General features: G+C 41.4%; 1 protein-coding gene across 5 annotated transcripts in view; it reads right to left on the bottom strand.

The window, feature by feature from the left end:
- The window catches only part of CEMIP2 (cell migration inducing hyaluronidase 2), a 125,402-nt gene that overhangs the window by 56,614 nt on the left and 56,399 nt on the right, over positions 1-12,389 (bottom strand). For all 5 annotated transcript variants that reach the window (XM_087858782.1, XM_087858783.1, XM_045772616.2 and 2 more), the window contains 4 exons: positions 10,843-11,051; positions 7,215-7,397; positions 4,723-4,942; positions 1,228-1,326 (listed from right to left, as the gene is read on the bottom strand). In XM_087858782.1, the coding sequence (XP_087714908.1) occupies positions 1,228-1,326; positions 4,723-4,942; positions 7,215-7,397; positions 10,843-11,051 (711 nt within the window). The remainder of the gene's footprint in view (positions 1-1,227; positions 1,327-4,722; positions 4,943-7,214; positions 7,398-10,842; positions 11,052-12,389) is intronic.

Consider the following 12,389-nt stretch of genomic DNA (forward strand, 5'->3'; position numbering starts at 1 on the left):
AATTTTGTCCACATACATGTCGATTTGTGATTGTGTTGTCCACCACTTTAAAAAACTGAGCTCCCATGGTTGGAGGATGGGTCAAACAGGTGTAGGGGATTAAGAGGTACAGACTTTTCCAGTTATAAAATACATAAAGTCACAGGGAGGAAAAGTACAGCATAGGGAACAGAGTCAATAATACTGTAATAACTTTGTATGGTGACAGGTGATAACTACACTTACCATGGTGAGCATTGCATAATGTACATAGATGTCAAATTGCTATGTGGTACGCCTGAAACTAATATAACATTGTATGTCAGCTATACTTTGATTATAAAAAAAACAAACAAACAACAAAAAATGAGCTCTTTAAAGAGACCATGTGAAGGGTCCCTGGGTGGCTCAGTCGGTTAAGCATCTGCCTTTGGCTCAGGTCATGATCCCAGGCTCCTGGGATCGAGCCCCACATCAGGCTCCCCACTCAGCGGGAAGCCTGCTTCTCCCTCTACCTCTGCTGCACCCCCTGCGTGTGCTCACTCTCGCTCTCTCTCTCTGGCAAATAAATAAAATCTTTTTAAGAAAATTAAAAATAGGGGCAGCTAGGTGGCTCAGTCAGTTAAGCATCTACCTTTGGCTCAGATCATGATCCCAGTGTCCTGGGATCGAGTCCAGCTCAGTGGGGACCCTGCTTCTCCCTCTCCCACTCCCCCTGCTTATGCTCTCTGTCAAATAAATAAATAAAATCTTTTAAAAAAATAAAAAATAAAAATAAAGAGACCACATGAGACTGGGACCAAGCCCTGGCTAGATATCAATTAGATGGCTAGACACCTGCCACCTGCCACCTCAAGAGATCCTATACGGTGGCACTCAGGTCAACCTGATTCTGGACAGATCTCATGCCAAGAGCTGGTTACCACTGGCTAGCTTGGCTCTTCACCCAAATTCTATGCATTGACAAGGAAGCTCAGGCCTATACTTCCATAAACCCGCCTAGAACAGAGGACTAGCACTTTGTGAACCAATTTTAACATTCACCTCAAAGTCATCAATAAACACAGTCTAGTGAGAAAAAAGGACTTAATACATTTAACTTATTTAAAAACACAAATGTTAAGGCGGTATTTATGCCTCTATTATATTGCTTGCCACCAAGTAACTGTTGCCAGGGATAATTCATGTCACCGGGATGAAACATGAAAGTGGGAAACTGAGGCAGGGTACATGCCAGATGGTACTTACAGTGATAATAGACAGGTCTCCACGCTGAGTCTCTGCTTTACTGGGTGACTGGAATTGCACAGGGAGGTAGCTTTTATGAGGATCGCTAGTAAACACCACCTAAACAGGGAGGAAGATCGGTATTTCTGTCAACCACATCTTCCTTCAAAAAGGCCTCAAAATCAACTCAATTATATCAAACCCAATTGTGGCTTTTTTTCCCCCCTGTGAACTTTTTGTACAGATTGAATGGCCTGGAATTCCATCTTTTGATCCAGATTTAATACAAGAAGTGTATATCCCTCATTTTCTGAAATAATCCCAGTCTCAAATAATTGTAATCTTGTTCAGAAAATCAATTCTGCAAAGGACTGAGTAAATGTGCTTTACACTTACATCTTTGTCCTTTTCAGGTCCTTTTCAGACCAGTTATCTTAAACTGGGACTCAGTCACTCCAGAACTAAGAGAAGTAAAGGTGACAAGGATTACACTGTTCAAAACCTTTCAGCAGGCAGTGCATCACCAGACTAGCTTCCTCTACCTGACTTGCAACGTGTCCCATAAATCAAGCCACGCCTTATATCCAGGCTCCTTTTTTTTTTTTTTAAAGATTTTATATATTTATTCGACAGAGATAGAGACAGCCAGCAAGAGAGGGAACACAAGCAGGGGGGAGTGGGAGAGGAAGAAGCAGGCTCATAGCGGAGAAGCCTGATGTGGGGCTCGATCCCATAACGCCAGGATCACGCCCTGAGCTGAAGGCAGACGCTTAACCGCTGTGCCACCCAGGCGCCCCTATATCCAGGCTCCTAATCCCACTGTTCTACCACCTTCTGCAGACAGCGTAGCAACCTTGATTTCCTACAAGTGCTTCATCTCCTTTCCCGCCACTCTGCCTTTGCAGATGCTGTTCCCTCCCCAGGAATGCCCTCCCCTGTTTCTTTCTACTCCATGAAATCACTCCCAGCCTCCAAGTCCCACCTTGCACCTCCTCCCCAAAGGCTTTCTTCTCATTCAAAAGCAGGCCTAACTCTCACACAATTCAGTACTTAAAGTATCTATCCTTATGAATGCATGTCAACAACTTGATTCCAAGGGCAAACAATCATGATACTCAACATTCAGAAGCTCAGGTTTGCAGTCAAAAATCTGTGTGAATTTTCCTACTTACTCCTCATGTATGTGTGTTTCTGATACTCAAACTCATTCCTTCAAATTTCCAAGTAAAAGTGAGGTTTCCAAATGCTTCAAGTACTTTGCATATGCACCAAGTCAGTAATCGATACATTTTTTAAAAAATAAATTCTAATCAATGTTTCAAGTACACACAGAAAAACCAGGACATTAATAAATATTAACGTATGGAACCATTTAAAAAGATACGCTTATAATATTTCCAATGATGATTATTTTTATAAATTATCATGTTGCGGTTGTTACAATAAATTATATCGTCTTTCCTGTAATGAAGGACTTTAACAAATTCAGCTTGAGAATTAGGCTGGAGAATTTACTTCCCCACAAAGATTATCTAAAAATATCACTTTAGGGGCACTTGGGTGACTAAGTCAGTTAAGCGTCTGACGCTTGATTTTGGCTCAGGTCATGATCTCAAGGGTTGTGAGACTGAGCCCCACACAACGGGCTCTGCGCTGGGCATGGAGCCTGCTTAAGATTCTCTCTCTCCCTCTTTCCCTCTCCCCAGAATATAAAAATTAAAATAAAATAAAAAATAGATAAAATGTTACTTTAACACTCAAGATATTACATGGGACAGGCAAGGATCTATATAAACTTCTTCATATACATGGTTGGCTTGGTTGGTGAGTTGGTTGGCTGGTTGGGTGGGTGTTAAGTGGGTTGGTTGGCTGGAGGTGGATTGGTGGGCTGGCTGGTTGGTTGATAAGTGGGTTGGTTGACAGGTGGGTTGGTTGGTTGGTAGGTGGGTTGGTTGGGTGGTTGGATGGTTGGTTCGTTGGTAGGCTGGTTTGTTGGTTAATAGGTGGATTGGTGGGCTGGTTGGTTGGTGGTAGGTGGGTTGGTGGACTGGTTGGTTGGTTGGTAGGTGCGTTGGTTGGCTGATTGGTTGGGTGGTGGATGGGTTGGTGGGCTGGTTTTAGCTGAGGTGGAGAATAGAAGCGGCACAGGGATATGAAAGATTGAAACTGTGGATAGGAGTTGCCATTGAAAAAGTACTCATATATCATAACAGGAGGAATAAATCCATGTTCCTCTCCCTGCTCTTACTACCACCAAAAGGCAAAAACAGGGGCGCCTGGGTGGCACAGCAGTTAAGCGTCTGCCTTCGGTTCAGGGCGTGATCCCGGCGTTCTGGGATTGAGCCCCACATCAGGCTCCTCCGCTATGAGCCTGCTTCTTCCTCTCCCACTCCCCCCTGCTTGTGTTCCCTCTCTCACTGGCTGTCTCTATCTCTGTCTAATAAATAAATAAAATCTTTAAAAAAAAAAAAGGCAAAAACAAATGAGAAACATTTTTGATTCAGTAGGACTGGAGTGGGACCAAGAATTCTAGTATTTCACAAGTTCCCAGGTGATGCTGACGAAGTTGGTCTGGGACCACACTTTGAGTACCATTTCACTTAACCCATATTTGTCTGTGTAAAGGTTAAATATTAATTAGAGCAATATTAACTCTATACTTCTTTTTCACTCAGAGTTGGTCTGACTTCTTTGAAAACCCCATGCCCAATTTGAGCTCATATTTTGGATTTACTTTGATTGCCATGTTTTCTTAAGATCCAGAGGGAGAACTTGTAATGAAGAATATGTCAGGAGAAGAATTTCACTTCTAGCCAAAGTTAGTTTGTACTTTTAATTGCAGGTAAATATAACAGTACATGCTTCAAAATTAATGGTAGCTTTCCACCTTAAAAAAGGGGGGGGGAACAATTTTCATATGAGTTGCGTTTTTTAAAAGATTTATTTATTTATTTTAGTGGGGAGGGGCAAAGGGAGAGAGAAACTCAAGCAGACTCCATGCTAAGTGTGGAGACTGACGCGGGACTGGATCCCACAACCCTGAGATCATGATCTGAGACAAAATCAAGAGCCAGGATCTTAACCAACTGAACCACCCCAGGCACCCCATATATGAGTTGCATTTCTGGAAGAGAAATTTTATAGTCCTCAATAAAACAAAATATTTTTCTACATTACTGATGTATAAATCCAATAGCAATACTGTAACAGAATTACACCTGGGGGAGAGAGGGGAGGAAAATGAGGACCAAAAAGTCTACAGTCATCCAGGGTAGAGTGATGTATCACAGGGGTCAGATATTTCTATTATGAATTTGGGCTAATTTGCTTCTTAGGATTATCACATTCTAGAATGGGCCAAAATTCAGGAGAACTCATGCAATATTTATAAATTGGCAATACAGATGTTTCAAAGAAAAATGTGCCTATTGGCAAAATAAAGAAACAAACAAAAAAACAAAACAAAACTGCTTTTGTTTCTTTCCTACCCACAGCCCACTCTTCTTCCTTGTTTACCTGGCGGGTCCCGCAGCCTTGACAGAGTCTGGTGAGCATGGAGGGCATGCGCTTGAGTGCCGACGGCTTCTTGTAATACTGGGGATACGCTTTGGCCATGCAGTTACTGGTATCTTTTGAGTCTGTTGCTGCCTGGATCTTGACTCTTTCACATCCCTGAGATGAACAGTAACTGTGGCCATCCCTGTGGCTTTTGGCTTTGAGATACAAAAACAGCAACCTGAACAGAACACAAACCAATCCATGGGATGTTAGAACGGAGTCTCACAAACTCACAAAAATTCCTCACACTGGCTCATGGCCCAAAGGGCTATTCCTCTAACAAAATAACTTTCCCTTAAAAGAAAATAAACTACAAATCTAATAAAGTTGTTTCTCCTTCCTTTCTATCCTCCTAGGGCCCTATGTCAAATGCAACACTACTTTCAGAAAATATTTTGATAACCCAATTCAGTCATTCCGGAACATATCAAAGTTAATTTCTGGAGTGAATTAGTTCAATAGGTAATTTGGGAGGATGGACTTTGGTTTGGTTCAGAACTTACTTGGAAAATTTTAGACTTGTGTTGAGTTTAGGATTTCGTAAATTAGTATGCTTTTATTTTTTTAATTTTGGTTTATGAAACATTTTGGTTTAAGGCATAAATTTGAAATAAATAAAAATAGCAACTGTGACTTGCTTGGCTAAGGCCAAGATCTGGTCTCACATCGATTCCTGTGATGTTTACTAAGAGCAGATGGGCCTGAGGTCCTTCTGTCTGTACTTCGGCCAAAATCAAGGGAAAGGAACAGTCCCACCCACTCTGAATTATCCTCCTGCTGCCAAGATGAATGGAAAAGTAACTTCCAGGCAACAGTCCAACATCTGTCAGCAAACCTAGTCTTTCTGAAGCAAAGGAAGTCAAGATTGTAAAGCATTTGATCAAATGTGATTGATTACTAGAGATCATGAATTTATACTTAATATGAAGTCAGTGAACAATGAAAAGTTGCGTTTATGAGGTAAAAATCAGCCATTGTCCTCACATCAGTACTTTTAACATACATACATAAGGAATGAAAGGGACCTAATTAGGCCTTGGCCTTCTGACATAATTAATAATCATCAAAATGAACAGAATTAAAAAGAATTAGAACCTCGAAGGCTGAGGGATTCTAAAAATACCGGAATGGAAAAAAATATTTCCCAGCTAATCATTCATTTGTGATCCCCAGACCATCCTCACAAATTAGGGTGTCCATTTATTTTTGTGGGAAATCAATGGGGAATGTGGAAGTTCTGTCATCTGTAGAATAAAAATCTAAGTAGGTTGTCTTAAGTCTTACTAGAAACTGAAAATCAGCAACAATTATGATCAGAAAAGACTTCAGCTGGTCACACGGGCTGCTGGAGGAGCCCTGGAGGGCAAATGAGCTGCATCCTCTTCAAAAACGAAGAAGACACTTGACTGAACCCCAACCTCACGCCCCCTTCTCCCCATTCTGAACTTTCGTCTTTCCCCCAAACATGCCATGCCACGTTCTTCCATGCCTTCATGCACCTATCCACACTGCTCCTGGGGACACCTGACCCCTCTCTTTTTCCATCTCCTCCAACTCATTCCTCAGGAGTTAACTCCAGTGTCACCCTCTTGGGATGTCACTGGTCACCCTAGGCTGAGCTTCCGGGTGACCTCGGAAGGCACACTGAATATCCCACTATAGGAATTACAGCATTTAAGTCTCTAGCTCACTAATGACTTGCTTTACAAGCCCACATCCTTCAATGGACTGTGAATTTGCGGAAGAAATGGGTCTTATTCACATGAGTACCTTTACAGTACCTAGACGATGGCATGTGATAGGAATGTCAGCTTAAGGAATGGATACTGAAGGAGCATGCTACTTGCTGGAAGAGTACAGGAGATCGAGCCTACCATAACCCAAAGGCTGAGAGACTGTAACTGGATAAAGGCAGACAAAGCCAACAGGACCCCGGGTGAACAGGATTAGAATTAAAAAGTGGAAAGACGCAGCCTAGAGAAAGTTGAAAGCAAATATGCCATGGTTATACAGTGGTTTGGTTTTGGTGGTTTTTTTAAACTCAAGGTCAACTTGAGAGATCACCTTAAAGGAAGAAAAAAAGGAGCTTTCCCTGAAATATGAACTCTATCCCATGTCAATAATCATCTTAAGGGTTGTCACAGAAAAAAAAATTATTTTAATTTTCAATTGGGCCTACTGGTTCTTTATTGACAAGGGTAATTTCTCTCTCGAAATTGCCTTAATAGGTATATGGCAAACAGCTTCATTTGATTCCTGCCGCCAAGTGTAATTATGAGTTATTCTACTGCTCTAAACCTCTAATAGTGATGAGCAGAGAATTACCCACATCAGCTGCTTTTCTGAACAGCCGTCCCATCACAACCTATTCTTAGTTAGGCTGAAGAACTAGTAATTTCACCATTAAAGAAAAATAGCAATAATTCTCATTCACGGTTGCGCCCAATTACCCCGTGCTGGAGTCAAAATAGAATTTCCTCTCCGACTGCTTCCTCTGCAATTCTTCCAGGGAATGCACAGGCTCATAGTCTTCCATTTTGGATAATGAGCCATTATGGCGCTGTAAAAAGCCAAAGGTAACCTGAAAACTTGTGTTTGATGGATAGCAGAGGCCAACTCGAATCCAGTCATTCCTATAAAGGAGAGACAATAAAACAATGAATTCACACTTGAGCCTATATATATATTTTGAGTACTATAGCATATGTAAATTTCAGCCACGATTTTTCTCCTCCTTCAATGTCTGATGTGTATTGATTGAGCCACTAACAATGGAGGCTCTGTGCCCCAAATACTAGCAAATCGTCCACCTCTGTAGGTTCCCCAAACTTCTCTTATCAATGTATTTACAGCAATCGTCTGGCTTACAGAAATGTCTTGGTCTCGACAGGACTTCAGAGAATGTGAACAGAAGCTGGATAAAATGTACTTAGACACTGAAAGAGGATAATAAAATTAAGTGAGATGGCTGGGAATGGGGTCTATGAAAATGGATGAAACGCTAATAGCCTGACAGTGGGAGTGTACGCTGGTAAAACCTTTACAAAAATTTTTTTAAAATTTTACTTACTTACTTTTTTTAAGTAATCTCTACACCCAAAGTGGGGCTCAAACTCACAACCCTGAGATCGGGAGTCGCACGCTCCACCCACTAGCCAGCCAGTTGCCCCTCCAAAGATTTTTTGGTTCATAAATATATTTTTTTGTTTTATGATTGCATTAGGATAAATACTTAGTTGTAAAACTGCTGGATATAAAGGCATATGTATTTTTAAAGCTTTCGATGTGTATTACCAAATTGCTGGGGTTTTTTTTTTTTCTTATGTAATATCCTGTCTCTAGATATAAAATCAACACTTCCTGGAAACCATTAAAAATATTTCCCCTTTTTTAATCATTTGCTGTTTGAGGGCATTTTGTAAGTTGTGTTAAAATACACATAACCAGGGGCGCCTGGGTGGCACAGCGGTTGGGCGTCTGCCTTCGGCTCAGGGCGTGATCCCGGCGTTATGGGATCGAGCCCCACGTCAGGCTCCTCCGCTATGAGCCTGCTTCTTCCTCTCCCACTCCCCCTGCTTGTGTTCCCTCTCTCACTGGCTGTCTCTATCTCTGTCTAATAAATAAATAAAATCTAAAAAAATAAAATAAAATAAAATACACATAACCAAAAATTTATCTTTTTATCCATTTTTTAAGTCCGCGGTTCAGTGGCATTAAGTACTTTCACAAGGTTCTACAATTACCACCACTCTTCCAAAGAATTTTTAAATAATAGGTAACAAGGCCTTAAAATTATTCATTCAGGTTTTACCAGTAATCCCTCTAAAGAATAATTAGTAACGTAGACCAGGAGAGATGCTCTATGAGGTACCATTTATAATAGCAAAGAGGGGGTATAGAGGGGCTGGCAGAAGAAAAACAAGGTGCATGCTCACAGAGGAAGAGAGGAGTCAAATAAATTTTGGTATATCTATATGCTCCGAAAACACACGAGGGTGGAGAAAGAGAGAAATAATAAGTTTCTAATGCCTCACTTTGATTAGAAGAATTATAGGTTATTTCAAGTTTCTTGATGTTTTTTCTTTATTTTCCTTGTTTTGTTTAATGAATAAGCACAGCTTTTATTATTTTTAAAGTGTTATTTGTAGAAATGGCACTATGACAAAATCTGTGACCTCTCTATAATCACATTAAATTCGGGGAAAAAATTGTCCATCCCTTCCTCTTGCCTCTGCCCATGATGTAATTTTTACAAACTTTGAGCTACTAAGCAAGGAAAGTCTGACTGAACTTCAAAAGCCCATGCAGATTCTTGAAACTTCTTGGTTCAGCCTCGTTTCACTTTAAAAGATTTTTATTCACTCACTATTTGTTCAAAAGTTACGTGTGATCCTTACAGAACCTTGCATACCATTTGGTTGTCATCTCTCACCTCAAGTTCATACCCCTCCAGATAGAAGTCTTCGGATTCCTGATCACTCTGACATTTCTCCTTGGTCCTCTCTGACCATTGCTGTTCCTTTCACTGCCTTCCCTGCAGCTTACTCCTGGGACTGGTCATACCAGACTGGCTTTTAGAAACCTCACCCTGGACACAATGTGAACCAAGGACTGGAGGTGGGGAGATCATGTAGGATCCAGGCAAGAGATGATGATGGCCTGAACTCAGTCACAAGCAGCAGGGGTGGAAAGAAGTGGAGAGACTGGAACACCATTAAGGAGATAGGACCAACAGGCTTTGGTCGCTGATGGGATGGGATGAAGGAAAGAAGAGTCAATGATGAGCCCTGGGATTTTTTGCCTTGGTTGACTCAGTAGGCAGGGGTGCGGTTCTCCAACAAAGGCACAGAGAAACAGCAAGTGTTAGAGGAAAACAGTCATGGTCCAGTTTAGAGCAGGTGCTGGGGCCCTAACATCTCAGAAGAAGGGCATCCACTAATACTCACAGATCCTTGGAAGTGACCTACTTACAGCTGAATTCCTACATGTTCTAGGCCCACCTCTCTTCATTTCAAGTGGGTGTTTTAAGAGAGTTATGACAAGTCAGAGTGTTATGACCAGCCAAGGAAATAAGCCATTTCAATTTTTCCAGTACCCATCTGAGCAGTTTCAGGGAGTCCCCTGGGTTCACCATCACACATAACTAGATTGATTACCTCTGCCTTTCAAAACAGTCCCATTCCTCCTTTCCAGTGTCACCTGTCACTTCCCATGACACACCCCACGCTCCCATCACCCTGACTCCATCAGTCCCTGAGCAGAACCAGCCCTTTCTCAATGGTATTGCTTTTATAACAAGACTGATCACTTAGTACCACTTCCTCCGTGCACCCTGGCCCCGCCCCTGTAGGCAGCATTATTGCTCTATCCTCTGTCCACTAAAAATAGCATTGGTTTGTCGACTTACTTAAAATTTTTTCAACCTGGATAACAGAACTTCCCGCTGGATAATAGAAGCTCCCGAGAGGCAAGTACTTTCGTTCATCTTTAGATCAGCGGGTACACAGAAAACACTTGAATAAATTAATGTAAAAATAGAGCCTTTGATTGAAAGTAATATTATCAGGACAGACAACTGAAATCAAGAAGGGACAGAAAGAAGCTTTCAGGCAGGGGTGGTTAAGTGCCTGGCATCATGGCCCACTTCGTCCCCCTCTTGCCTGGAGCTGACATTAGTTGTCAATCACACCACTCTCTTCTGTCAGGTCTGAACTCGGCCTCAAAAATCTTTCCATTTTCTAGATAACCAAGAGCTCAGTTGGAACGCCAGATAAAACTTCGTCCCACCCCAGCTACGGGGAATTAAAGCACTCAGCAGACTATAGTAAAAGCTCTTGTTAAGTGGCTTTCTGCACACTATACCTCGACCCCAGACAAAAAGAAATGTTTTTAAAATGACAGGATTTAATCTGTGAAATGGCTTAATTCCATCAACAAAAAATATACAGCCTCCACACAAGAGGAACAAAGTACGTGAAACTGGCATTCTCCACTTGCTACAAAAGCAATATGGTATCATTTGTCTCCACGAAATTATGACTGGCTCCACCGGGTGATGTAACAGGAACAGAAACATACCTGTTGAAGTTTATGAGGTATAGAAAAGCAGTTCTTGGTGCCGGTCCATTCCAGTGGATGGTGTAGCCCTTCTCCAGCATGATCACAGGCTGGTACTGAGGAAAGGCAGCCTTCTGGTTAATGCCCCTGAGCACCATAGGGTAGGAGGGATACTCGTCTCGCGCGATGGTCATCGTCAGATTCTGAGCGCTCCACGTCTGCACATAAACCTTCAACAAGCAATTAAGAATTAAAGGGGAGAAGACTCTTAACTACAGAGAGCACACTCGTGGTTACGGGGGGCGGGGGGAGTGGGGGGCAGGGGGAGAGGGGTGAAATAGGGACTGGGGATTCAAGAGTACTCTTATCATGATGAGCACTGAGTCATGGGTAGAATTGCTGAATCACTACATCACACATCTAAAACTAATCGAACACTTTAGGTTAACTATACTGGAATTAAGAAAATTAAAAACTTAAGGGGCACCTGGGTGGCTGAGTCAGTAAGCGTCTGCCTTCGGCTCAGGTCATGATCTCGGGGTCCTGGGATCGAGTCCCACTAGGGCTCCCTGCATAAAAATCTTTTTAAAAAATTAAAAACTTAATAAAAAAAATTTTTTTAGAAGAATTAAAAAGGAGGGAACGAAAGCTTAGATAAGCGAAACAAACATTTCCAGCACAAAGTTCAGTGCCTCTCCTTCCAGAACAGAGGTTCTGTGATCAGAGCCAGACTAAATGAGTAGCCGCCAACTCCATCCTAAGTTATACTTAAAATGCAGCCGACTTAAACTGAAATGGTAAAAACAGACCAAGCACCCTGCTAGCCAAGATCTTCCTCACCCCTCCACAGCCGCAGGCCAGCTTATTCATCAGAATATAAAACCTTTGCGGCTTATATAGCTTGTCAAAGAAATACCTCAGCCTGAAGAACACACATACAAAGAATCCGTAAATTAATGTGAAACTGATACCCTCCAGTCAAATCTGAAAGACTTTCCTCTAAAATAAGAGATGGAAAATGGAAATACCTTAGAGTTTCGGCTTTCAGTTTTCCATGACCTACATCAGCCCGAGAAGTCATTTTTCATCCATTCAAAAAAAAAAGCTATAAAGCACTTTGCAAAAACTGGAAAAATATATTAAACAGAGACGAATTTGAAAATCCTGAATTTAGTCCAGTGGCATTTGCGCCCCTTGCTGTGCCAAAACAAAACCTTCTCCAAATGCATCTTCCAAAGAACAAACCTCGGAACAATTCCCTAAAGCAAATCATTATCCTGTAACAGAATTCTCCAGAAGGATTAAAACATTTAATCCACAGAAGACTGCATTTAATCCACAATACTTCTCTATTTTTCTTCCTCTCATTTCTACAGTTTTGTCTATATTGATTCCTCATGTATACAACCTGTGAGCCAGAAAAGCTCCTTAAGTCTCATTCATGTTTGACTATTTCAATATAATAATACTCTTCTTTACAGACATCACTTAAAGATTTAAAAATAAAGATAGGAAACATATATTTTGAGACTACCAGTTGTCATTTAAATATATTTAATTAGTCTGTA

The sequence above is a fragment of the Ursus americanus genome, chromosome 34 (assembly GCF_024610735.1).
Source record: "Ursus americanus isolate L20-20 chromosome 34, mUrsAme1.1.p, whole genome shotgun sequence".
Taxonomy (NCBI): Eukaryota; Metazoa; Chordata; class Mammalia; order Carnivora; family Ursidae; genus Ursus; species Ursus americanus.